Source organism: Gallus gallus, chromosome 5 (assembly GCF_016699485.2).
Source record: "Gallus gallus isolate bGalGal1 chromosome 5, bGalGal1.mat.broiler.GRCg7b, whole genome shotgun sequence".
NCBI lineage: Eukaryota > Metazoa > Chordata > Aves > Galliformes > Phasianidae > Gallus > Gallus gallus.
Genome location: NC_052536.1, coordinates 12,433,020 through 12,460,381, shown reverse-complemented (window position 1 = coordinate 12,460,381; position 27,362 = coordinate 12,433,020). Strand labels below are relative to the sequence as shown.

The window sequence follows — 27,362 nt, the reverse complement described above, 5'->3', positions numbered from 1 at the left end:
ATGAGCAGATGTTTGTTATAGATTGGGTAGGGCTGGGTTCCCTTAGGACACCACGTTGTTTTAGGAAGCTATGCAAAACCCTAAAGCAGTCAGTAGCCGTGCACAACTGTGCATGGCTACTTTGAGCTATTATGCCGTTATGTGAAAGAAGATAATGCATTTATTACACTTTGCATGCATTTATATTCAACCTCCGACATTTGTAAACTCTGTCTTTCCCAAAACAAGCTTTTCACCGAAGTAGGACCAAATAGTTTTTTCCACTGGCTTTTATGAAAACAAATGAGGAGATTCTGGTTTGCGCAACACTTCCAGTGAATGAAAAATGCTGTGGAAGACAACATCTCTTAGGAAAGTCAAGAGGAGACACTGAATGGAAATTTAAGGCTTCTGTGCAACCAAAGAGCTCATTTGCATTTCCTCTAAACCTGCAGACCCCGAGAAATTACAGGCCACAGGTGCTAGAAATCACCTCATGGTTTGGTAGCAGCACTCCAAGCATCCTGCAGTTATCCAACTGAGAAAGCAACAACAAAGCATCTTGCCAAAGAAAGGCTGAGTGGTTCCAGGAGTTTAAGTTCCCTGTAAAACTGAATCAGTCCTATATATAACATCTCCCCAGTGATGGTCCTGCTGAAGGCTCTTACAAAGAGAACAGTATGCTTATTCAACAATGGCAACGACTAATATTTAAACCAGCTACTTACTGAAAAACAAATTATTACCATACTCAAGCTGCCTATCACACCAGCATCAACAGAAAGCACGGTTGGGTACGAAACAAACAACCAGACAGAAGAACTCTCTTAATATGAATTTCCAGTTAACATTGCCGTTTTCTTTCAAAATGAAGAGTTTACAGCATCAACATTTATTTTACATGAACAAGACACATCCCTGCATTTAGCCTAACAGCACTGTTTTTGCACTCTGAGTCATTGCTAAGACACACCCTGGAAGGAGTAGGATACAATGAAAAATGGGGAAAAAAAGAGAGAAAAAAAAGACTCCTGTGGCAATGACACAATGCTAACTGTCCCAAAATCAGCAGGGTTGGCCACTCAGACAACATGGAAAATGTACACCAGAGCCAACACTTGGCTGGCCTTCACAGCACAGCCATGAAAATGAGGGGTATTTCCTGACAGAGCCCTATTTCAGATCTGTTTGGCTGAGAGCAGTTGAGGCTCTGACTTTGCCTCTTATCAAAGCAGATTTCCCTTTCCCAAGTTGGACACTTTGGACTCTGGCAAGTCTTTGCTCAGGGGAAGTGTTAAAAAGTACTTAACAGCGCTGAGCTGGATTTAGTTCAAAAGTGTTCCATGTCAGGTTAGCTAAAAAGGGATTTTAAAACTAATACGAAAAACTCAAATGCAACACAACGAAAAAGTCGATTTACAAATGAAATAAAAATGAAATAAAGACCCAACTCTCAATGTATGACACTCTGTCGAGGGGCAAGAGAACTACAGACTCTGAAAGCCTCCAGCTTGCTCTCATAAGGAGCTCAAAACTCCCTTGCTAGACAGCAAATCCTTTTGTGGCAGTCTTAATGTCAGTACATGAAAGGCTTGTTGTTTCCTGCCTTATTTCTAAACCTTTCCTAGGACCGTTTATCTTTTTTTCCCTTACTGAGCTCCTGAAAACGTCCTAATTTAAAAAGCAATGAGGTGTGCAGTTGGGAGAAACCATCGTGTGATGACTGCCCAACACAGACCTCCAAGGCTCTGTTACCTTCATCTCCTCCTTCACGCTCTGTTACTGTTTATTACTGTTTATTTATGCTCCCTCGGCACACTCTCTTCTAACTCTACGTAAAACGCTGCATAAGAATGCAAATGAATTATTTCTACTGCATTCCCCTTGCCCTTTAGCTGGGTAAATCTACCCAAAGGGAGGGAGAAAAGTAATCCTTCCTGGCCGGCCCCTAACCGTAGCTCTGGTTTGGTAATGCGGCCGTCCCACCACTAGAGGCCCCAGTAAAACCATCCAACTTCAGCCTGAGCAACTAACACACAAATACGCCTGAATTTTCCCCAAAGTTGACGTATATCGGTAAGCACAAGGCTAAGGATGACTGTGCCGGAACACAACGGGTGGATGAAGACGTAAATGTCAGCTGAGCCGCAGGTCATGGGAGCTAAGGTCACCATGCCTGGCTGGCTCGGGCAGGCTCAGCCCATCCTCAAGCATCACAAACCTGTCACAAGGGAAGTAATTTTATACAGTAAGCTATCGTCTGCACCTTAGAATTTCTTCGTAGTGCTTATGTACTACATCCCACATCTTCAGCTGCAATGTTTTGCACTGGACCTACGTTATTGATGGGCCCTAGTAGTGAAGTGGTACTTGATCATTTTTCTTCAAAATAAATGCATATATCCCCTCATAGAAAAGATGTATAGCTAAACCTTTTCCAACTCAGGTTAGAGTGAGTTTCAGCTGATCCACAAAGATCAAATTATCACAAACACTGCTGTTTTCACATGCAGCAACACGGGCACGGAGGGGAACGCCCTTTAAGTTTGCCTGCGACTATCAGCCCATTTAATCCTTTAAAGAATTTAAACTGTAGCGAGAGACAAATGGACTACAAATGTTCGAAACATGTAGTAGTACTCTTTGGAGGAAATAAAAGATCCATTGTACGGTTCCAGTAAGTTCATCTAGGGCTCTGGTAGAGTCTCTCTTTTCCTCCCCTTTGAACAGAAGCTGAATAGAAACAGGAATGAGAATTGGCTCTGCCATCACCCCATTGCCAGACTCGCCTCTATGAATACTGGATAAGAAGTTATTCACTGACAACAACTCAGGCTCTCTCTCGCTTACCAGTCAATAGACATGTCTATAAAAGGTCAACTTCATGGCCATCTGTGAGGACGAGCTATGGTGGAAGAAGGCTGGGTGATGCGACGTCACCTCCAGAGATCAATCCAACACTGCGGCTTCGTGCCAGCTGCAAACTTTTTACTCCAGAAAGTTATATCCATGGCTTCTTTCTCTTTCCAAGATACATGAAGGAGCTTCTGCTGATCTGCACGTTTAGCTTAGCTCTGATATGAATCTGTTATCTAGGAACTTGCTTCAAACTCTTAAATATAAAAGGAAGATACGTTTACATTACTTACTACTAGTCTTAAGAAAAGCATGTTAACTTCAAGAACAAATTGCATATTGCATCAGTGTGCCGTATTTGCATGGCCCAGCACATTGCTTGAAAAAGAAACAGGAAATTTCTAAAACTTTATTTCTTTTACAGCGTTCTGCTCGGTGTTTGCTTGGAGCCATAACACCACCAATACGGGTTCCCTCTGCCTTTGCTGTTTCCATGCAATCACACGTTTTCTCTTTATCTGTATCACCAGAATACAAAAGCATCTCTTTCCTCTGCACTGCCCAAATGAACAGATTCAAAGTCTGCATTAAAAACTTACTGAAAGTAAGCTTTTAAAAACACAACTAAGACAACCATTCCTTAAACATCTTCTATTTCATCCAATCTGATTGTATTACCATACATTAATATCCATCGGCAGCAAGTTTAGTAATGAAACATAACAATTCCAATTAGAGATTCACCCTTCCCTTCGTGCTGGCTCTTGCCAACTTTCAAACCTACAAGAGTTTTTAAAGAAAATTAATCCACAGGTTGTGTTTTTGAAGGCAGACATACCCTTTTTACACAGACAGCCTTCTGTTTAATGGTCTGCCTTGAAAAAATATTTACAGTATTTGAATATTATTACTATTAAGAGTAATTTTATCTCAACAACATTTGACACTGCTACGGCTAATGGAAAACCAGAAAGAGGCAACAAGAAGTGTAGCGCTATTCTCCAGGCATTTTGGAAGGGTGTCACTTTGGATGGGTCCGTAGTATCAACTGTTCTCTTAATTGTGACTGAAAGAAATTGGGACAGTAAGGGCTAATCCGGATCAGGTGCCAACAACACAGTTTGGAGAAGGCTTCATTGGTGCCTCTGTTTTTCCTACCTATCTATACTACCATCCTACTTAGACAAATCCTTTTTTTAAAAATGTATTTGGGGCAGTTAGAAATTCAGGCTTGGAGGTATCCCCCAGATATCCCTTAAGCATTTTAGACAAATCTCTTTTAACTCTGACATACAAAACATCTGAATGAACAGCAGGCTGAAAGAATACCTGAGCAGCAGGTACTAGAATCAGTCACAACAATTCATCCTAAAGGATGAGCTTAATTTTTGTTGCATCTTCAGCAACAGCAAAACAATTCCTGAATAGCCCTGATGAAACCGAATGCCAGAAGAACAGATTTGATTTTATTCCACCCAAAATTTTCAGCCGGTGTCTCTGAAACATTACATACTTTCTCTTTGGTTTGAATGTCCTCAACACACTTCAAACATGGAAACTGAAAAATACCACTACTTCCTCTCCAGAATCATTCCAACCTCAGGTTAAACTGTGGAAACAACTGTTCTTCCACATCACCAAATACCTTGGAAGCCTACGAGGACAAGAACTCTATAATTTATAAACATACAAGCTCATATGGATTTAAAATGTTAAAGATGAGACAACACCTGTAACAAATTGTAGTAAAAAAATTTCACCCCAGAGATAATTTTTTTCTGGCCTGACATTTAATCGTTAATGTTTTACACTTCACAGCAGCTGATGTACAACATCTCTACCATTTTCAAAGAGGAAACAGACATACACACCCAGAAACAGCTGCAGCACAATTACTGCTATTACTTACTTGCTTTATGAAAAAGCAGCAAGGTAAGGCCATATGAAACAACGCACAAGCATTGCACTAACACAGACCCTGGCCACAAACAGGATTTTAATTGGTCTGTTAAAAATATTCTTCAATGTTGTATCAGCCACATTTCACACTGGCAATTTTCAAAGCTTTGAGTAGGAACTCCCTTTAAATATCTCTGTAGGTTTGGAGAAGGAGTCAGAGAAGGGCAGAGGAGAAACGCTGCAGTTCACTATGATGCATTTTACTGTGCACGAATCTGAAAGATGAAGCTTTGCCCCATCAAACACAAAAGCGACATGAAATTAGCATTAGCTCAAAGACAAACCAACTCTTCACAGGCTAGCATTGTATTTCCAAGCCCATTACAGAACTAAATCATCTGTTGTACTTGCTCACGTCACAGCCACGTTTCTCTTAGATTACAGGGGCATAACATACATATTTGTAACTACCTATAAGCTGCTGCTCACTACCAATAGAGCCTAAAGCACGATATAAAGCAGCAGTTACACAAAGCTTAAGTGCTCTGCACCACACTGCTGAGTGTGATCTTCTTAGGTCAGCAAAACATCCTTAGAGTTTAATGTACTAAACAACGTTAAGTTGGAGCTTTGAGTCAAAGTCAAAGCCTTACATCAGAGAGGATAAATAATTAAGCGACCTTTGTTCCCCTCTGCGTGGCTGTTCACATGCACTGAGCAAGCAGGCAATGGACAGAGGTAAGAGTAAAGTGGAAGTACCCACATTCCAGTGCTGCTAACACCCCTTTGGCTTCTATCTTCTAATAGATGTGGTTGCATGGATTTCCACACATCCTTCCCTTAACGGCCCTCTTAGTGGCCTCGTGCTCTCTCCCCACCTTCTGGTGAGAGTCAAACCAAGAGTGATTCAGGCTGGATTTCTTTGTGCCTTTCCTGCCTCTAACAGAGATAGTCAGGATGTAACAGTTATAGAATGCTGACAGAAACGTGACAACACAAAAAACAGGTTTGAATAAAGAACATAAAAACTTTTATAGGCATGATTACATACCACGAAGAAACAGCGTGTCCTTCACGGGCTATTGCAGCCTCATAATTGCTAGGAAATGCTGCTTTATTGCTGCTTAGAGCAATCACAGTACAGCAGATTAACCAGAAAACACAAACTAACAAAAAGCAAACAATTTGCACTGACCAATTCGTGATATTGGAGAGAGGTGCCAGAAGGGTTTTATTCACACTCAGAGGCTCATCCTTTGCTCACAGGGCAGAAGCTGCTCCTCATGCTTCAGCACCAGAGAGGGGACATCTCACAGACAAAGACTGCTGAGAGTTTTACCAAGATGAAGGATTCGGCTAAGACCATACACTGAACCAGATCAAAGGCAAAGCAAGCCAGGCCAAACTACAGACTACTGTTCACTGCATGCAGGCTGCCCGCTGCAAAGCTGAAAGACTTTTCACTTGACCAAGAAACACATTGGTTTGAATTCACTACTGTCCATAAGGCTTCAGTTTAGAAAGATGCCTGATCTATCACCTGACTCAAGCTATGGAAATGGAAATACACCCACAAGCTTTTATTTTTTCCACTCAATGGAATGCCATGTATTGGGGCACATGAGAGTCCCTCTGCCACAGGACACGAAGGCAGATATCCAGACAAGCCCTGAGGGCTGAACATCTTCATAAAGACATTTTCTCTTTTTCTTTTCTAGTGGTATATCTTATTTGTATGACTCATACCTTTTTAAGACCCACTGTTAAAATACCTTCTTCCCTGTACCATACAGCAGGTTTTACGCCTATGCTTCTTCTAACAGCAACTGCATGTTGTGAAGGCTGTGTTCAGAGCCCATTTCATATCCAGACTTCGAAATTCAGAGCACAGCCCCCTGCTCTGCCTCTCAGAGTTACTTACCAAAGTGTAGGCCTTACAAACTGAGAAGCATGTGGAGAACTAAAGGGTTTTGTTCTTGCTTTCAAACAGAGGTAAGACCAGTAAGTGTTTGCTCCCACACAGACGCCCACAGAGGTCACAGAAGTTGACAAAAAGATGAGTTCTAACCGTATCATATACTATATCACGTATGATCTAATCCTATCAGCCACTTCCCAAGAGCCTGGTTAAAAACAAACAAAACCCAGAGCACCTCAGCAGGCGGATGCACTCCCTAAAATCAGGGATAGGTTAACTCAAAACTGGCGTGCACAAAAAAAAGTATCGGTCCTTCGGCCTACATAGTAAACATTTGTCAGTAAATGTATCAGCACCAAAACCAACAGAGCCCACGCACTGCTTTGTTCTAGGATTTCAATGCAGGTACTTCAGGCAACTATGTTTCATTACCGGCTGCAATAACACAACGTTTTGTATTACGGCTCTGGAGAACGGAATCCAATGCCGGCACTGAGAGCTCAAGCACAGAAGCAAGCAAGCAGAGGAGAACGGACTTGTTGCTGACAGAAGCAGACACCACGGTCAGTCATTAAGCCTCCACTCGGCACTAAAACCACGAGTGCCATGATAAAAGGCAGGAATTAAATGGAAACGTCTCCAAAAACACCTACCTCTAAGAGGTCTCAAGAATCTTCTCAATCTTCACAACACTACTGCCAGTTTTACTAATGGATATCTGTTTTTGTCCCCCATACGCTGCATCACCAAATACTAGAACAGTATTCTTTTAAAGCTTTTACACTGTTCCTTCATTCACCTGTCCAACACCTCCACAGGATGCTGCCATATTTCATGTATCCATCCGAAGTCTTAACTTATGTATTATGTAGTCTGGTGGGTTTTGTTTTGTTTTGTTTGTTTGTTTGTTCCTTTTAATTAAATCAATTCTACTGCTATTCCATTAGCAGAGTGCATCAGAGTCTGCTTATAACAGCTGTCAGAAAACCCTGCTGCACACAGGGGTTCAGTCACCACAGAGGCATGGTGTCTGCACAGCTACACAACTCAGACCAGACCAAAGCATCACCTTCTGAGCGAAGCGATGTGCAGAAATATCTTCCCAATGCAGCACCAGAGCTTCCTTCTTCATTTCAAACAGCGAGCAGACATCTGAGAGCCTGAACTGCTTTGTGTAAGGATGGGTTTAAAATGACTAATCATTTCCTTTATTATTATAGAGAGTTTATGGTGCCTGTCAGATATCTTGTTTGTGTTTCCATGTGAGCTAGTTCCTTCTGCTGCACTAGCACAGACTTTGGTGCTGAGGTCTCTTTTTCAAGTTATAGCCTTTAAAAACAAACAAAAACAACCCCAACCTTGCTTGTCTGATGGAGTCAAGTTTACAGATCTGATGAATTGTACCTACACCACTCATGGTAATTGCAGAGGCAAAAATAAAGAGACAGGCCTAGCAGATGTTGATATTGCTGTTGCTGGATGGAACCTTTTTTTTTCCCCTTGCTGAATCAGTTATTCATAAAAGAACAGTTTCAGGGAAGACTAAACTATTCATGAGTTTGGGCTGAACTTACAGAAGGGTTCACTTGAGGACAAAGCCCTCCGACTTGCATTGAAACGAGCACAGGAGATTCTGCAATAGACTATTTTGATTGCAACAAAACGCTCAGATTCCGAGCGCAGCGAATAAAAGCCAATCTAACAAAGGGCCACATTCAGCCGTAATACGGTGGAAGCAGCTTCCAGTAGCCAAGAAGTTGCAGCATTCAGCTGGCACGCACCAGATCCAGGTCGAAGTCTCCCTGCTGCCCGGCCACAGACTAATCCTCCTCCATGCAGGTCCGTGTTTCACACGCGGCATTGAGCTGTCTGCAGGGCTCCCCTCCAAGAGCTGCTGGCACGGCTTGGACCTATCCTCTGCTACATGCCCACTTGCCCTGAAACACCACTGAGCTCAGAACACATTCCTTCTGCAAGGAAGAAAGAGGAAAAAGGGCTTCAACCAGAGACACGTGGTGAAGCACCCCTGGGGGAAAGGACGGGCAGCTTTCCTCTCCTGCTCTCTTCCCCTGCAGCTCTTGGTTTTAAAACACAAACCACACAGGCAAGAAGCCCAAGCTGAACCACTCCAACATGAGGTCACACCAGTCAAATCAACTTGAAACTAGCCAAATGGGGCTTTCCTATGTTTTTTAAGATACACACACACACAAACAACTACTTGCATGAATTGCCACAGGGTTTTCCTCTCTCTTCAAAAACTTTGAATAAAAAAATGTAAGTTAGTTTCCTATCTCTATGCCACCAAGTGCAAAAATGAAGACATAGGATTTCTTCTTTAATATTATCCAGAGTACAGCCAGTGTGGAACTGTGGGCGCTTATGGGAAGGTGAGCCTGGGACACATGCACATTTCATTTAACACCTAGACACCAACTGCCCTGGGTGCGGAAAGCACTGCAAAAACAATGAATAACTATTACTGTGCTCGGGAAAGGTGTGTGTTTGCACAAAGGAGTGGGGAGGCTGCTAAGTACAAACTAAAGGCATAAATTGTTCCCTCTTCTTTCTGTTTATCGTACTACAGCGTCCCACAGCATAGCTGTAATCCAGGAAACAGCGCGGAGGTCCTCTATCAGAGTCAGCCCGTACATTTTCCTCATTCAAAAGCACTCGGTACACAATGGTAAGAACATTATCTGTATTTCTATGACTTAGAGTGTAATGCTACTCAACAAGCCTGTATATCAGATAGAGACATCTATAATATGCTCACAGAAGACAACACCCAGGGAGGGAGGAACACACTGAATACCGTTCTTGTTTATAAGCAGAAGTAATAAGAGGTTAATTCCACAAGTCACCTAATTAATCAAGGTTATGTGCAGGAGAGCGGTACAAAGTGACAGCGGTACAAAGTGAGATCATGTTGCAATGCTCTGATTAACACCAATAAAGGCAGACTGATATACATACAGCAAAGCAGAACTATCCAACCTGGGATATTTGAAGAATCCATGCTCTTAGGCACGATCTAGTTGTGGCACTTCCAGCCCTTAGAACTAAGCTTGAAGAGCAATTTTTATTCTGTTACTGTGTAAGAAGAGAAAATATTGTGTTACGGGTAGTTAGAAAGTGGCCATACATAAACCAAACTACTCTCAGTATCCACACAGCTTTCACGAGGCATTAAACCCAGTTGTGTACCAGCAATTACTCAAGAGATCAGCTGTTTTCAGCTCCACAGCTCAGGACACAAACCTGCAACCACCTGAAAACGCTGTCCATTTATCCAAGCTTGTCCATTTCCTGCATCTTTATAATATCCACAAATGCGTACCCCTTGAAGACAAATAAATAACAATAAACAGATAAACAAAGCAAGGGGCCCAGCTGCAAGGGTTGACCTGAGCTTTGCATTTCTTCCACACAAGGGCTCCTGCGCGCTGCCTTTCCCCACGGCTCTGATACCTGGCCAAGCTGGCAGCCCCAGCCCTGAGCGGGTGGATCCGCAGCCGCCTGGCACGAGTGGCTGGGCAGAAGGAGAGGAAAACCTCCACCCTGCGGCACAGCTTTTTCAATCACCAGTCAGCATCAAGGCTTCTGAAAACAAGACTAAGACAATGAAAGATCTCAGCGATATGACTGGAGCCAATACTGCCTGATTTTTCTTTCTTTTTTCTTTCTTTTTTTTTTTATTTCCTTCATGAAAATGAATCAAAAGTTCCTGTCTGATAATATCTTCCAGCACACAAGTCCCAGCCAGTGGCACATGCCAGGCTGGGGTGGAGAACTACAAACATCCCCGGCTCTGGCTGCAAGGGCAGACACAGTGCTTGTCAGGATCAGGCTCTCAGCTCCCAGCTTCCACTCTACTAATGGCTAGTGCAGGACGAGGGGGAAAAATCTGTTCAGTATTTACGTATGAAAATAGGATTTATGGCTTAAAAAAAAAAAAAAAAAAAAAAAGAAAGAAAGAAAATCTAATCAGCATTTGAGATCTTTTCTTTTCTTGCTATGGGTTCTGGATGAATACTCAGCCCAAACAGTAAAGTTGTCGTTTTTACAGGCACCACCACCTCTCATTCCTTCACGAAGAGATGTGCTTTAGAATAACAGGGAAAGAACCAAATGACCACTTCAAGCATTTTTCCCCCACTGTCCTCCCCCACAGCACACTGCTAAGAGCAAAGCTCTAAATACATAAATAGCCTGGCAAGTGCGTAGCACCAACCACACCCCACCCCAGGGCCACTGCCTTGAAGGAAACTATTAATACTGAAAAACCATAAGGATGTGCAGAACATGCTAAGGTCTGCACTTGACATACTTCTGTATCTCCACGTGAAGGATGCTGAGTAAATCACACCAAACTGTTTTTTCCCCCCCTCACTTTATGAAGAGAATTTTCAGAAGCTTTCCCAGCACTGCTTACTCTGCTTCTCCTCAAGCCACAGTGGTTTTTATACCAAGAACAGTGGCAGATATTATTAGGAGGAAGTCACCACTCAGAGGGTGGTGACACACTGGAACAGGTTGCCCAACGAGATCATGGATGCCCCAGTCGTGGAGGCATTCAAGGCCAGGCTGGATGTGGCTCTGGGCAGCCTGGTCTGGTGGTTGGCGACCCTGCATATAGCAGGGGGGTTGAAACTCAATGATCATTGTGGTCCTTTTCAACCCAGGCCATTCCTGTGATTCTATGAAGTACTATATATGCTCCAGGGTTGAGGAGAATGAGGGTCCCTGCAAAAACCAACAACCTGAAACCAGGATTTTAAGGAAGGAAGATGCAACAGAGCCCATTCTTGTTCTGCACGACCCAGGTCCCACTCCACTGCACAGGGGATCACTCCTGTCCAAGGGGGAGAAGGCTGCTCCAGCCTCCAGCTTGCTCAAGATTTCCAGAACAAGCCTGCCAGCACAACCTACACTCTTCCCTTGTGCAAGAGGACATTTGGCACCCAGAATAAACAGCATTTCCCAAAAATACAGTAAGCAACTTTTGCAGGACACGCATGTCACTTTTGTGGGGCCGATTGTTGCTAAAGTTATAGGAAGTTGCTGAGAAGATGTCAGGAAGCTGAGAAGAGGAACTAGAGCTTTATAAGAAAATATCAGAAAAAAATATAGTTAAAATCAGATGAGCTTTATCGGTGGGGGGGAAAAACAGGAAAAAAGGGAAGAAATGCCTTAATGGCAAGATCAAATCCTGCACTTCAGTTATAAAGCTGATCCTGATATATTGAGGAAATGGGGAGTAAGGAATTTCTCTCCACTGCTGAATTCCAAGCTCCTTTGCTCTGCCAGAGTGGGACATAGCAACCCAGCAGCAGCTCAGTATGTGCTCTGTTGTATCTTCCTGCCTTAAAATTTTGGCTTCAGGTTGTTGGTTTTTGTAGGGAGGAACCCTAAAGCAGCTCTTCCCCCTCACGATGCAAGTGAAGGGTGAATGCCACCCTCCCATGCCCCTCATAAAAGCAGTCTGCATTTTGCTCCACATCAAGTGAGTAACAGGAAAATAAAACAGGACTCCCAAGAAGCCAAGACTTCTCTAGCTCAGCTGAAGCTGGAAACTACAACCTCAGCCCATGCTGCTCTGCGTCTGCCGAAAGCCTTTGAAGTACATTCTTTGAAGCTGGCCAGAATCGGCTCTGGACCGGAGTGAGTGCTGAGCAAGCGGCCGGGGGGCCGGCTGGGAGCCTGTGAGCTCCACACAGTTGGGTGGGAGCAAAGCTGGCATTCAGTACATAAGCTTGCATTTTTATTATCTTTTTAAATCACCCTTCCTTTTACAACTAGAAGGAGACTTAAATCCTGCCTTACGTTCGCAAGCTGACCAGCGGGCTGATCGGCAAGCTTCAGCAAGTGTCAGGAGATCTGGAATATACGCTCAGTTTGGTCTCTCCAACTGCTGCAAATAGCATCTCCTGAGAAACCACAGCTACGGTAGGGCTGGACTAGGTGCCAAAGCCATTCACCATGCACATTTCTGCTTCCCTCAAAGTGCCTGCAATATCTTGGCTATGGGGCAAAAGCAGCAGGCAACGCAGCTTTTGTTTTCTCAGGGACGAGAGCAGGAATCGCTTAGAAATGTCTTTTTCCAAAACCTATCCAGAAAGGACCTCTCTGACCCTCATTTTCCCCACGTAACCCAGTGTCACACAGCCTGCAGCTTTCAGCATTACAACTTCCGAGGTCTTTCTTAAAGTAACAGCCTGCCTTAAAACAGCTGCAAGCTGCTGGGCGCTGAACATATGGCAAAGGAACATTGGAGCAAAACTACAGCATTAGATATATTTTGGTTCTAAATAACAATAACTAAAAGAACAGCTAAAACTAAACCAGTGGCATGCAGGAGACTTTGCACCAGGTACAAACCAAATTTTGTGGGCACCAGCTCTCATCATATCCAAACACTGCTTCAGCTTCTGCTTTCCCAAAAGCTGTAGTCTTTAGTATAAGTAATCCCCCTCCTAACTTAGGGCTTACTGTAGAAGCGAGTTTCATTCAGCCTCTGACAAGCTGCACATGACAACCATGGGGACAGATCAAGATTTTCTTTTACTGCTAAGGTTCTCTTGCTGCAGTTTATAGCCATTACCGTGAGGCTTTTTTTTCTTTTTTTAACAAGCCAGTATTTTTAATAATTATGGTAAGGAAAAGAAACCTGTCAGCACTATTTCCTCTTTATTTGCTCTGCTAATTTTGTGGCTTTCCGCAACATTCTAAACCAAACCATTTTCAAAACTGAAATCTAAAAAAGCTTTTTGAACATGCCATTTCGCGTATTAAGCTCCAGAGTAAGCACAATGCTCACAGTGCTGCACCAGAGCACAGCCACTTCCCTCTGATAAAAGCACTGACGCACCTTTTGGACAGGCCCCGACCATGAAGCTGTCCCGTGGTTGTCCCAAACAGGGCCACAGCTTTCCACCTGCAGTGCCCTGGTGGCTGGTACATTAAATGCATGCTTTGCAATACAAGTTGCAGCGTTACCCTACTCAGACTCTGCTTGTGGGTGCTTCTGATTGTGTTTGTTTTGTTCTTTTTCAACCAATTCAGACTTACAATTGAAAATCATCTAACTGTGTGGCTGAATCACACCTGGGAACCGTTCTTCTCATCTATTTGCAGACAGAAGTGTGACACGAAAGGAATTACGTATGGAAGTACTACAGCTGTGTTGTAGGAAGAAGAGTTTACACAAAATAAGCACGGCAACGAAGGAGTTAAGTAAAAGTACATCTAACTGGCCTGCTGACCATGGCCAGATACTGGAGCCAAGAAGATCTCTACGCAAAGGAACTTCAGTTAACATCACACTCAAACCACACAGTACTATTTTAACATCTTTCAGTTTCTACAGCATTTAACCAGAGCGTGCATCTTAGCAGAGAGGTCTTTAATAGCATCCAGCCAAGAGAACTTGTATTCCTTAAGGACACAGTAGCACTTGAAAGAAAAGACATTGAACTAGACCCTGAGTTAAGCCCTCTCAAGTCACTTGCCCCCTGCTTGTGTGCGTAGCATGCTATCAACACAAAAAGCCAATAAATTGCTGCCCCTTCCTTCCACGCTTTGTTTTTAAAAGGTTCATTGTATTTCATTTCAGTTTATTTAAGCAAGATTTCTATCACTGCTGGTACAGAAACAGGCAATTTTTGTTATCTTTGCAAGCATAAAAAAGCCTCTGGAAATATATCTACGTGTATTAATTGCTCTGACCTTACAATTTAGCAACTTAAAACTTGTTTGTTCACTCTAATCAGCAAGCACAAATCAGCAAGTCTTTAAGCCTTGACAAGTTATGGAAATTAATGACATCAGGAGCGGCCCTTTTCAGTTTTTCCTGACAATTCCCAAGATCAGTGATAGAGCTAAGCAAAACACCAGCTCTAAAACTTCTGAGCTCAGGGTGTTTTCCTGAACATGCAGCTGTTATCCAAGGAACAAATCCAGATCTGCCATTGGCTCCCCCGGCTTTTTCTGATCGGCTGCGCAGGTCCTGATACACGCAAAGGAATCGAGGAGAACTCAGGAATCAACTGCTTCCACTGACTTTCTCTTGTGCCATACACTTTCAGAGTCACTCCAGACACTGAAAAGGACATGTGATCTATTTTCCCAACCAACCGCTCACAAGGATTATTGCTTTCATGGGTCATTAGACATGTTCCTGCCCTTTTCTGTTGTTTTTGCTGCAGAGTGAGGATGGTAGTTCAGCACTTCCCAATTCCTTTTCAATTTCAGAAGAAAAATGACGGAGAAGAAAGAAAACGAGAGTAGGGGAATGCAAGCAGTTTTAGCACAAGATTCACCAAAATACACTGAGAAATGACTGCCAAGCTCTGTCTCTCTTCCCTAAACACCATAAGGCAACAGCACACCGATGGAGGAGTTGGGTTTGATACTGGAAAGCCCGTGGAAGAGCTAGGAAATGTTTGCTTCCCTGGTTTTGGATAAACATCCAAACATTTGTGTGACTAACTGGTCCTCATCATTAGATTTGTGTGCAAACTCCCGTATAGCAACACATTTAGTCTGCATACGCTCAGAGAGACATCTGCTGCTTTTATTTCCTCTCATAATCCAAAAAGATGTGGGACACAAACTACTTTTATTCTGATCTGTCTTTTCTATTAATAACTGGAATCTCACAATTGAAATTAGGTGAACATTACACTAAGTAGGCAATCTAACCTCCAACTTCACCTAGAAAGGCTTCCTTACACTAAGAACAACTGAGCACAGTACTTCTCTGCAACAGGTCGGTCATTAATGCTGTGGCTGGGCACTCATCAGAGTGGGAAAAAGGCAAGAAGTGGAAAGCGGCAATGGGAGACCATTAACTTCTGTTTAGTTTTGTTCTTCGCACTCCAACCTGTGATCATTATTTCTGGTCCTTTATAAAGGGAAGAAAATCTGCAGGTACAGACAAACACACAAGAAAGGCGGAATGGGCCCAAATGGGCAGAACATTGACAAGACATCGGACAACAGTACTGTAAGACGGCCAGAGCTGCATGGAGTTACCGTAGCATGTTTCACTGCTTTGACTAACTGGGAAAAACTAATAGGCCTCGAACTCAGTCTCCTAACTAGCAATAATTCCTTGCCAGCAGAACTACAATTAGACTCTAAAAATGGCCTCCTTTTTATTGTTAAAATGTGTAATAAATGTCTGAGACAAGAAGAATATTAAGCCTCAAAAGAAACAAAATGTGTTTGAGGAAACAGATAACAGTCTATGGGTAAAATAAACAACATAAGAAACAAAAATTAATTCCCTCATGTAAACTGGAGGAGGAAGAAATGATTTTGCCAGTAGATTCCCATGTTCTGACCTCTGTGCGAACTCTAAGTAACAAGTTTGCAGTTGCAAGCAGCAACAAGAATGGAAAATGCACTCATTGAAAGACGCTGAAGGATCCCAGTCCTTCCGACTTTTTGCTAAGCAGCTGAAGCAAAAGGTCCATTCAAGAAACACGTACACCACCACTCACCTGGCCACATGGTGAGCTTGTTTAAGGAGCACAACTGGCAGAGAACTTCTCTGCCAGTATAGTTATCTAACTCAGCCTGACACAGGGTCAGGCACAGGCCAGCAGAGTGAAAGGGAGCAGCACACATCACTGGATGACCATGGGGAAGTAGATGGTCTTTAGATTAGCTCAGCTGTTTCATAAAACCTCACCCTCCTGTGAACACAGAGGAAAAAGCTGCACCCGCTGCAGGCAAGCATGTTCTTCATCGCTCGGGAACCTCAAAAACATCACTACTACAACCTACTCATTCCCCACATACCTGCCTTCCTTTTCTTCTTCTGCCTATGTGACGCAGCTGAAGGTCAGAAGCAGGGCAAGTGCTTGCCTGAAGTCCCACATATCCAGTCACTTAGTTCCTCTTGCCATAGCTACTAGTGTACACCATTTCTAGATGTGTAGATATGCGTTTAGAAGGATCATTTACAAAAATGCTCAGTTTTCCAGCTATGTGAGTGAAAACAACTCAGTTCATTGTCATCAGTACTGCGATGCATGAGGCACTTCTGGAAGGACTGCCCTCGCTCACAAAGCAGAAACAAATAATCCCTCAGCCAGCACTAGCAATTGAAATGAGTAAACCAGTTAGGACTCACATGATGAAAAATGTCATATTTGATAACCTGTACTACTCTTTCATAGAGCCTGGTAGAGTTTTATTTGCAACAGAAACACTACCACGCATTCCTCAAGTAAGTGTCATAAATACAGCACAAACTAACTGCTACAAATTACTCGGTTTTAAATAAACTGCCCTCCTTCCTGTGGACAATAATATTAGCAGAGGTGACAAGCAGAGCAACTCAAAACAGCAGAACTTGAAGAAGGCAGGAGGAAACTCGGCAACCTTTATTTTGCCCTGCAATGCAAATTAGACATCCGTACTTCATAACACCCAGAAACAGCACCCAGGGCACCTTTCTGCTGAGAACTGTGCCCACACCTGGCAAAAACACTCCCACTCACTGCCCTTGCCATCTAACTTCAGTAATGCAGTGAAGTTTGCAAAGGACCTCCCCCTTTCCCAGAAAGGAAAGCAATAATTCTATTTCCTGCAACACATATTTGAAAGATGAATCTATAGCAATCACTGGACACAAATCATTTGGGCTCCACAAAGGGCTCAGAGAGCAATTCACTATTCTGTGTGTATGGAAGATCCAAAAGCACCAATGACACGGTGAGGGCATTTACCTTTCCCTGTTTTACAAGTCATTTCCAAGCTGCTCGTTGGTAAGGAGACTCAAGAAGGTTGCTAAGATTCAACAGATCAAGCTCAAGAATTAAAGAAAACCCAGCTTTGCAAGAAGAAAAGATTAAGCCACATGCAGAAGTGCAAAGCTAGCAGCAGGGGGATAAAAAAAAAAAAAAAGAAACAAAACCAACAACTCATTTCCTTTGGCACAGAAAAGGAACAGGCAAGTGAGTTGTCAGAAGAGCCAAGAATTCTACTTCCTATCATCATTAACCAAATGATGTAAGAGTACACTACTCCAGACAACCAGACCCACAGTCTTCCATTGGAAAGGCAGGAAACGCCACCTGGGGCAGGTAGAGGCACTGAAAATAGAAACATAAATTATAAGATGAAGTGCGCAGTACGTAATTAAAGCAGGGAAAAAGGAAAAAAGAGGAAGGGAGAAATAACCATATTGGATGCCTTTGTAGATCTGTGAGCAATTTTAAGAAATGGTAAATGTGCTCTATGCAGCCAGTCAAAAACAAGACATGCTTTCTAGAGTGAGAATATGTAGAAGAAAAGCTGAACACACTGAACAAATCATACTACTGAAATCATCATTCCAGCATATTCTTAAAGTTCCCTCCATTGGTAGAGGGAAAACATACAAGATAACCCTCCGGTCATTGACCTCAGCATAAACAGAACTATAGCTTGGAAGCTGCACAAATAATTGGGATTTTTTTATTCTCATTTTAACCTGCTAAAAATATTTTCATAGAAACATGGAATCATTTAAGCTTGAAGAGACCCTTTAAAGGTCATCTGGTCCAACTCCCCTGCGATGAGCAGGGACACCTACACTAGATTAGGTGCTCAGAGCCCCGTCCTGCCTGACCTTCAATGTCTCCAGCGACAGGGAAACCACCCCTTCTCTGGACAACCTGTGTCAGTGACTCATCACCCTTATTGTAAAAATCATCCTCCTTATGTCCAATCTAAAAACCCCCTCTTTTAGCTTGAAATCATTTTCCCTTGTCCTATCACAACAGACCCTGCTGAAGAGTCTCTTCCCTTCTTTCTTATAGCCTCCTTTTAGATACTGAAAGGACACTGTGTTCATACCTGATGCTCTAGGAAGACTTCATGCTTTACAGATGTATTTGGCTGTTTCCTATAGTATTTTCTTCCTTCTCTGCTTTGTGCCTGACACATGCAACACGAGTGAATACGTAGAGCAAACGTGACACTCACTTGGCCCAAAGTGCTGCCAAAAAGCTCCAGGAGAAGGATGTAGATGGTGGGTTTTTTTTGTTTGTTTGTTTTGTTTTGTTTTTTTCTATTTGGCTGGTTTGTTGGCTTTGTTTTTTTTAAAGATCTTTGAGTAATCATCATGCTAGAAGCCACAACACTATACAAGCAGCATTAAAAAAAAAAAAATAGAACAGCTGCTATTTGACTTATTCACATCTGCTGGATTGGGTGCTAGAGAAATTTATGTGAAGTTACTGCTTAAACACTACCCAAAAGAACCCAAAACAGACTACTCCAAGTGATAACTGAACCCTCAGAAGCTGTAACTGTTCTGAGAGAGATCCAAAACTTCTGTGAAAACGTGAAGACAAATTACAGAAGTCACTGGTAAGTTCATCTCTCTTTCTGTATAAATGTTTGTACTCAACTAACCTCTCAAGATCAGGGATGGAAAATTGAAATGGAAAAGTGAAATAGAGATGAACTTCTGAGTGGATATTCACATATTTAAAAGGCAGGAAAGATGACTGAACATTCATAAAGTACATCAAAACACTGAAAGCTAGATAATATAGTCCACACCGAACTAACACTTTGAGTAGAATATGCCTTACTCTACAACTTAGGTTTTTCCTTACAAGCTTTTATATCTTAATATCTAAAGACAACTAAGGAGCAGATCTAGCTAGCTCAACAATTGCAGATCTCAGAGTAAACAAGCAGCTCAGCTAAAGACCAAGGGAAAGGAGAGGTAAAAGCTATTAACCCACTGTTAGCACAGGTGAGGGGTGAAAGAAGGAAAGGCTAAGTTCACCTCAAAGGCTCAAGAATTTAGCACAGTGGCTTCTTGCTGTCATTTTAAAAGGGTTTTCTGCCATGACAATCAGTTGGACTGTCCTTGGAAACCAGCATTAAGTGATACCCAGACAGGTTGCAGAATCTAGCCCAGGATGTTCTACAATGAGCTAATCACACAAAACAAAGCCTCCAAATTCAGCATAATCTTATGTTTGTATGTTTGGCACGTTGAGAGCTTCTTGGTGGCTCACACTGTGTGTACTCATTGAAATCCTCAGTTATTAATTCACAGTGCAGGACAGGTGCTACCTTCACAGACATTAGGAATGGAGCCAGTTGGTTATTTGTGGGCAACACTGGGGGCTGTCAGGAACTTCTGTTTAATGAGTAACAGTCTCTCCTCCCCCTCTCCAAAAAGAAAAGCAAACACAAGGTAAGGTCACTGTTTCCTGCTTACCCTGTGGATCTTCTAGTTACATATTAGCTTTCATGCATATTAACGAAACAATAAAGCAGCAGCAGAAACTGGGTTGTTTCCCTACCCATACCAAGAAGTAAATGAATAAAAGGGTAAATTTAAGACAGACAAAACTGCCTGGGGGAGACGCATCTTTCCACAGACAGTGGCAGTCCAGCCCAATCCCATTAAGCTGCAGGCTCAATGACTGATCCTTATTTACGTGATGGGCCACAGACACTGCAAACAGAGTCCCTGAGCCTAAGTTTTAACAGAAATTCCCATTCTGTTAGGTAGCCAGATGCAACACATCAAGTCAGCTATGAAAGCATGAAAGAAAACTTACATGAGAAAAAAGAAACCCAAAAAGCATTACTGACCATCCACTCCGAAAACTTCATAGCTGAAATTCCTGCCATGTCTGCTTGAGGAGGGATTATGAAAAAGATAAACAAAACAAAAACCAAACACACCACACAACGTGGGTTAGCTGTAAAGTCAAACACCTGACCTACAAAAGTATTCTTATCTGTTTGTAATGCAACTCTCCACATCCAAAGCAAGACCTCAAAAGCACATTTAGGCGAGACCTGGCCCATGCAGACTCTGACGTCGGACAGATTAACTTCAGTAGCTCTCAGGGTTTAGACTCTGCCCCAGGCAGTAAGCAAAGCTCTGTGTCAGCTCAGGGGAGAGGCTGGGAGCAGCGCCCCAGGCATGGAGCCAGCTGAAGAAGAGCAACACGGCACTGAGCTGCTGACACCAGGGGTGCAGCACCTTCTGCGGAACACCGAGCTGGCACTGGGCCAGCGTCCACCTGAGGAAGGTGCCAGCGTCACTGCTGGCCAACACCACAACAGCAATCAGTCAAAACCACAGCAGGCGTCAGACTTTCTTTCCATAAAAGAGTTAGCTTTCTATTAGCAGTGAAAGATGCAAAAATTAGGCCTACGCTGCACAACCCCGGCTGTCATGGCCCCCTAAAATGATGCACAGTCTATGAAAGACAAACTAAAATGGACAAAGCAATGGACCCTTCAATCCCCTTAATTCAATTCTCTCCTTTAAGGCAGTGCACTGTTAGTACCCTAGCAATGAGACTAACACTGAAGTTTTTCAGCTTGATGGTAAAATCATGTAGTGTCCATCCATCTCCAATAATAGCAATATCGAGACAATGAACTCTATTGAGGCAACTAATAAGGCAGATAGTCATTTGCATAGTACATTTTCTGTGACTCTCTGTAATACAGCATCTCAAAGACTCAATTCAGACTATTCTCCTTTCCCACAGACGTCAAAAAAAGGGGGAAAAAAAGGATTCTTTTCCAGAAAAAGTAACAATGACCCTTCCCATAATAGGAGAAAGCACAAGATGGGGTTTTCCTGCCTATGATGGGTGCTCACTGCTGTCAGTGTGTTTCTATTTGGCTGTGTGGGCTTTTCCCATTTGTTTAAAAATGTAGGCTCTTCATCTCTGTTGTGGATTGAAAGCTCAGAAATACCTTTCTGATTTTGCTCTAACAGGCTTCCAAGTAGGAAGCATTTTGTGATCTCCTCCCACCAGACAATTTCATCCTCAATTCCTGCACTGCAGTCTTTTCCTTTCATCTCTGTACGTACCCCATTCCTGCATAACTAGCTGAATTATTACTTGCTGGTCATACTGGGACATACCACAGTCCTGGCAATGCACTAGCCTGTATGTGAGCCCTGTGTTTTAGGATAGGCTCTGAAACATGGGTAAGTGTGCCAAGTCACTTCCCCTCCATCAGAGAGCCTTGAAGACAATGCACACACGCACGTGGCTTACGTTGTGCCTCGCAGTTCAGCTCCAAAAACATCTCCAAGTGCTGCTGTAGAAAAGCTGCAATGACTATGATCAAGATGAAGAAGGGAAAGGATATAAAGCACCTATATTACTCCCAGAGATAACAAAGCTACCTTGAACTACATGGGCTGGGCATACACTCAGTGTTATTGCTCACCACCCTGACTCCCGACACTCTGGCTGTGAACCCCACCCCTCTGCAGCCAGCATGGGCAACCATGACTTGGGCTCTGTGGAAATGAAACTAGCTGGTGTTTTCGGCAAGCCAGCGAAGGTCAGTGGAAAGGGGAGAGCGAGCTGCAACAGCAGCCCCAGCGAGGAATGGCGTTGCACTCTTTGTCCAAGTTTCTGATTTTATCGGATTATGCCACAGTGTTAACATTGTTTATGGCCCTATTTTGTGTCTGTGAATCACCCCCTCCCAGAGACTCTTCCTCCGCCCGTTTATAAATAGCACCACAGACAGAACAGAGCCTGTGAAGCACAGGAGACTTGCCGAAACAAAATAACGCGCATCAAACTGACAATCTTTCAAAAGCCTTTCTCATTTATTTATAGTGCTGGCCAGACAGACGGATTCCCACATTTTATAAACCCCGTAGGTCACTATCTCCATTGCTCGCTCACGAACAATACTGCTAACAACAAATTCCCTCTGGTTACAAGTGAACTTCCCCTGCACACTGCTGCTTGGCACGGGCCTTCTGGAAAGAAAGATTTCTAAATAAGCAACATTATGTATTTTTGTATGTATTTGGAAGCAAACTTCTGCCTGGCCCAAAAGAAAGAAAGATGACGTTACAGCAAAGCAGATATGCGACCAGAAGGCTCAGAGAACCGTTTGAAGGCACACAACACCTTGCTGAGCCAACATGCTGCCCACCGAGCTCCAACACCAGCCACCCTATGCGTGCAGTCCCAGGGACCGGGCAACCACGGCAGCACTGGCAAAGCTGGGGCTGGAAAAGCCAGCAGAGATGTGGGTAGGCAAGGAGTACATGAACATCTCCTGCCCAGGTCCACTGAGCAGAAACAGAAGACCAAGAGAAATAGCACTGCCATTCTCCATGGATAAAATTCCTGCTAAGTGCTTAACCTGAATGCAATCCAGCACTTGTCCATTTGATTTACCAGGTTTTTTTTTCCTTCCCCTGCAATTAATCAGGCGGTTATTTGTCAGACTAATGGTTCCTTAATCAGCTGTAGAAGTTAAAACCTGTTATAACAAGATTCCTCTTTAAACGCAAAAGACAAGTAAAACAACTGAAATGTGCACTTTGGGAACAGTTAGATGTAGTATTATTATGGTTCTTTTCTGTTATTTCATAGACTCAACAAATAAAAAATACTTGCTTATAATCTCAATTCAGAAAGAAAAATCCCAGTGCCTGGAAAACATCACATTTGGGCTGGACATCTTTTAAGCCATGTACACGTCTTTTTTTCCCCCTTTTTTCTTTTTTTTTTTTTAATTCTCCTACTGCTTATCTCAGCACACAGTTCCTTTTCCTTCAGCTTCTCTTGAACAACCGCCGATACTAAACAAGTAACACTAAATACCAACCTGAATTACTTCACACTGAGGGCTCATTTCTTACCATATATACACGCGTATATACGATCACACAGATAAATACACACACACACACACACACACACCCTTGAACTGACTTGTACCAAAAATTACTTTCAGGAAGAACAATGAAAGAAGAGTAGGGCTCTCCTACAGACAGCAGCACAAACTCAACACACCGGAGCTGTGTGCCACAGCTCTCTGCTCCCCAGTGCCTCATTCTCCACTCTTATGAAGAGACACATTCCCAGAGGACTCAGTAACATTGATCTCTATTATCACTCTCAAATACCGACCAAAGGAATTGCTGAAGTAATATTTAACCTACCACTTGAAGAATGCATTTGTAATCACGCTTTATAGCTTTTCTGACCAGCACACAGTGGACTCTGAGATCATAAAACAGGACTGCATCATAACAACAACAGGAATTTCACACAAAAAAGTCTAATGGACACAAAGAGAGAAACAAATCAGGGAGGAGAAAGAAATTTAATTAGAGCTGGCTGCAAAGTAAGGCATATGGCTCACAGCCACTTTTGCTTTCAATTAAAACACCCTCCTCAGCAAGCTAAATAAACACAAATTTAACCATATGCATCAAAAAATAAAGACAAGCCTAACAGAAAACCTGGACAGAAGCTGAGCTATACACCATGTGCACTTACAATCCAAGCTCTGCAACAAACACTATTCTGTCACAAGCACGGGTACTTCTTCCACCTCATCACCACAGCACGTAACCATCCATCACCTCCATATCGCTAAAACCTGCTCTGCACACAGAACTCAAACCTAATTTGAAGCGTGGGCAGGAAAGGACAGAGAGACAGAGAGAGAGAGAGAGAGAGAGAGGTGTAAAGAACAGGACTGACTCTCAGGAACAGCCTTTTTAAAGACATAATAGTGAAGTTTCATTTTGACAAAAATGCTAAAATAAAAAAAACTGTCTTGTTTCAACAATTTTTAACAAGGAACAGTGTAAAAGATGAAGCTCATTGGGGAAGGATTTGCAATCAAAATGACTCACTCATTGCACTTGGGAAGACACAAGGATGACATAGGGAAACTGAGTGTTTCATTTAGAAACCAGCATATCACTGTAAGACCATCTGTACCTGCATGACGAAAGCTGAAAGATTTTATAGGATGGCTTCAGATTCCACTTTCTTTAAGCCTTAATAGGGTTATCAGGCCCAGATAACAGGATTTAGGGAGAAAGGATCTGAATACTGGGCCGTGGTAGAGCACCACTAGGGCTTGGCTTTACCAAGCTTCCACTAGGCTGGGAAGACCCCTTAACTGGGCCAGGCTGCTGCTTACCTCAGCTTGAAAGCTGCTTTAAAACAAAAGCAGGGGCCTGCCTCTTGGTAAAGCCATACTAGGGGAGCTGCACAGAGACATCTTGCATCTTTACTACAGATCGCATCCCGGCAGGCTGACGCTTCCCCAGCAATTCCCTCTGATGAGAGGGCTAGCACTGAGCAAAGGCAGGGAAGTAGGACTGAGAGTAGCGTGCACCCTGTGCCCTGCCACCACCCTTGGGAAGGGCACTGATTAAAGCTACATGGGCAGCTTGAATTCTGACTTTCTCTAACTTTTGAGCACCAAGTTTTGCTGCCACAGAGGCATTCCCTAAATGCAGATTGTGTGCACATCCACATGCATGCTTAATAACAACACAAATTCAGGTATCATAGAATAGAGACTGCCTTCATAAGCATTGCCACAACAATAAGCAAGGTTACCCCACACTTCGTTGGGTGGCTTTGACAGCCAGCAGATACCGATCACCACCAGTGTGTTATAATAAGCAGCACATGACTTATAGGCTTTTGCTACGTGAGTTTACAAGTTCAGCATTAGCTTCCTAGAAATGCCTCCTACCAGTTTTAAGAAGTATCCAAATTACAGGCGATAGTATCATATTATCACAGCTGTCAACAGCGCAAAGGGCTGTGGGTGGGGGTTGAATTTTACCTCTCTCTCATTTCAGGAAGAGATGTCTCATCCCAACAGGAACTAATTAAGAAGAAGGGGGGGACTGGACGGTTTATTTCAGAAATGAATACGGCTCAGCTCTCTGTAATGAAACAGCACATACTTGGGCACTGCTTCAACAGCTGATGCACGCTGTTAACTTAAGCAGGCTCCTGAAGTCTTGCTCCTCGTGGACGCTCTGTGTTTACTCATCATCCTCCCCCATCAACCTACTTCCTTTTCTTCAGAAGCTTCTGTCTCTGCTCTTGGTTTCTTCAAGATGGCCATGTCGAAATAGTGCTAATGCCTTAAACTCAATTAGCTTCTCATACACTTCCTTTTGCGTCCTCAGCTGTGCCCACACCTGGTTCTCATTTTGCTCCCTTCAATACATTAGAACAGGGATAGGAACATCTCAAGCCAGAGACTTCCAAACCCCACACAATTCCTACAAACCACAGACTGGTTATTGTGCTACAGGATACCCGTAAACAAACCGTGGGTTTTCTTCCTCAGCAAAAAGAAGCATTAGCCGTGCAATCAAAGGCAACAACTAGGTCTGTTTGTTATGTACAATGCACACAATTTGCAGCCAGAGAAGTCTGATGACAGCCACCAACATATTGATTTTCCCAGCATTTCAGTATAATGGGTGTTGGTGTTGTCCCCATTTCTCAACAGGATCTGACAGGCTTGCACGTGCAGTTTGCTCCCCAGCCCCTCCACTCCCCTTGCTGCCCCCGTTGCTCTGAGGAGCTGTTTCACAGCTCAGATTTGCTCTAAGACAGACTTAGCATCACAGGCCACTAAGCGCCTGCCAAGGTTCTATACTGTCTCAGTCACGCTCCCATCCCCTTTTCCAGGGCATCAAGTGGTTTACCACAGGCTGCCCTGTGTCTAGAGGTGAATGTCTATCTCACAGCACAAGAAAGCCTTCCCCATCTGCGCCTGCTGCAAGAAATGCCTCTCCTATCTACAAAGCCACAAGAATTAACCAATTCACTCAGAGAAGAATGGGACGAGACCCCACAACCCAGCTTTTGTCTGATTTATAACCCATTCATGACCAAAAGGGAATACTGTATTCACAGGGTGCAGGAAGTTGTGCAAGCAAAGATTTTTTTTTCCTTCAGCTCTCATTTGTGACAGTTCATGGCAGAAGTGAACCCTGGTGGGGACAGATGCAGAGGGGCACTATGCTCACTTCCTACATGCACCTGGCAACTAAGAAAGATATATATATATATATACTTAAAGAAGTTATTGCCAGAGGTCTTAACATCACTGAGATCTTTTAGCACTAGCTGTGTACAGATGCACAACATTGACAACCTCCTGGTCACAAAACACAGCCAGCACAACAAGGGGGAAGAATGTGCAAATGATAATAGAATCATATCAATATATATTAATATCAATATCATATCAATAGATAATAAGAAGATACAATGAGCAGCAACTGGAGATTACTTCTACCAGTGGTCATGTGAAACCTTGCCTTGGTTTACAAAGCCATGGCTCAGAGAACCTGCCCCAAGAGTTTGGATAGCTTGAACCTCCACACATGGGAGACTGTGAAACTCAATCTGGTAAACCGTCAGGGCACAGCTGGAAATCAGAGCCATTTCAGATGCTGGCAGTTTGCTCAGCTGGCAGAAGGAAAGCCACCACATCATATCTCGCTTCCTTGGAGCCTGCAATGACAAGCATGATCCGCATCGTTCTGGAAGCATCCTGTCCACCCTCTAGGTCAGGTGAGCAGCTCCTCTGCCCTCAGACAAATGTGGACATCACACCCTACCATAAGCTCTAACAGATCTCAGTCATTAACCCACAAACCCCTAGCAGGATTTCCGAAGTCCTACAACATCCCCAGGAAGTGGGAGCAGTAAATGTCTTGTTTTGGTAGAGCAAACATTAACAGGTTATTGCTCAAAAGGGAAACTGAAGTTTGGTTCTCTCTTATCTTTTCCACATTGTTCCATAGAAGGCGACACAATGTTCAGCTAACCAGGTTTTACTGCAAATCTCAGATTAACACGGCTGAAATGAAGCCATCTGAAGACAGCAGTAACAAATACTGCAAATAGAA

The 27,362-nt window shown here is 43.2% G+C and overlaps 1 protein-coding gene across 13 annotated transcripts in view; it reads right to left on the bottom strand.

The window, feature by feature from the left end:
* PTPRJ (protein tyrosine phosphatase, receptor type J) overlaps positions 1-27,362 on the bottom strand; it is a 119,139-nt gene that overhangs the window by 33,098 nt on the left and 58,679 nt on the right. For 3 of the 13 annotated variants that reach the window (XM_040700554.2, XM_040700555.2, XM_040700558.2), the window contains exon 1: positions 20,267-21,791. The exons of the other annotated variants lie outside the window; for them this stretch is intronic. In XM_040700554.2, coding sequence (XP_040556488.2) covers positions 20,267-20,485 — 219 coding nt within the window. In that variant the 5' untranslated portion in view covers positions 20,486-21,791. Of the gene's footprint in view, positions 1-20,266; positions 21,792-27,362 lie in introns of those variants that run through there. 13 annotated transcript variants of the gene reach the window in all.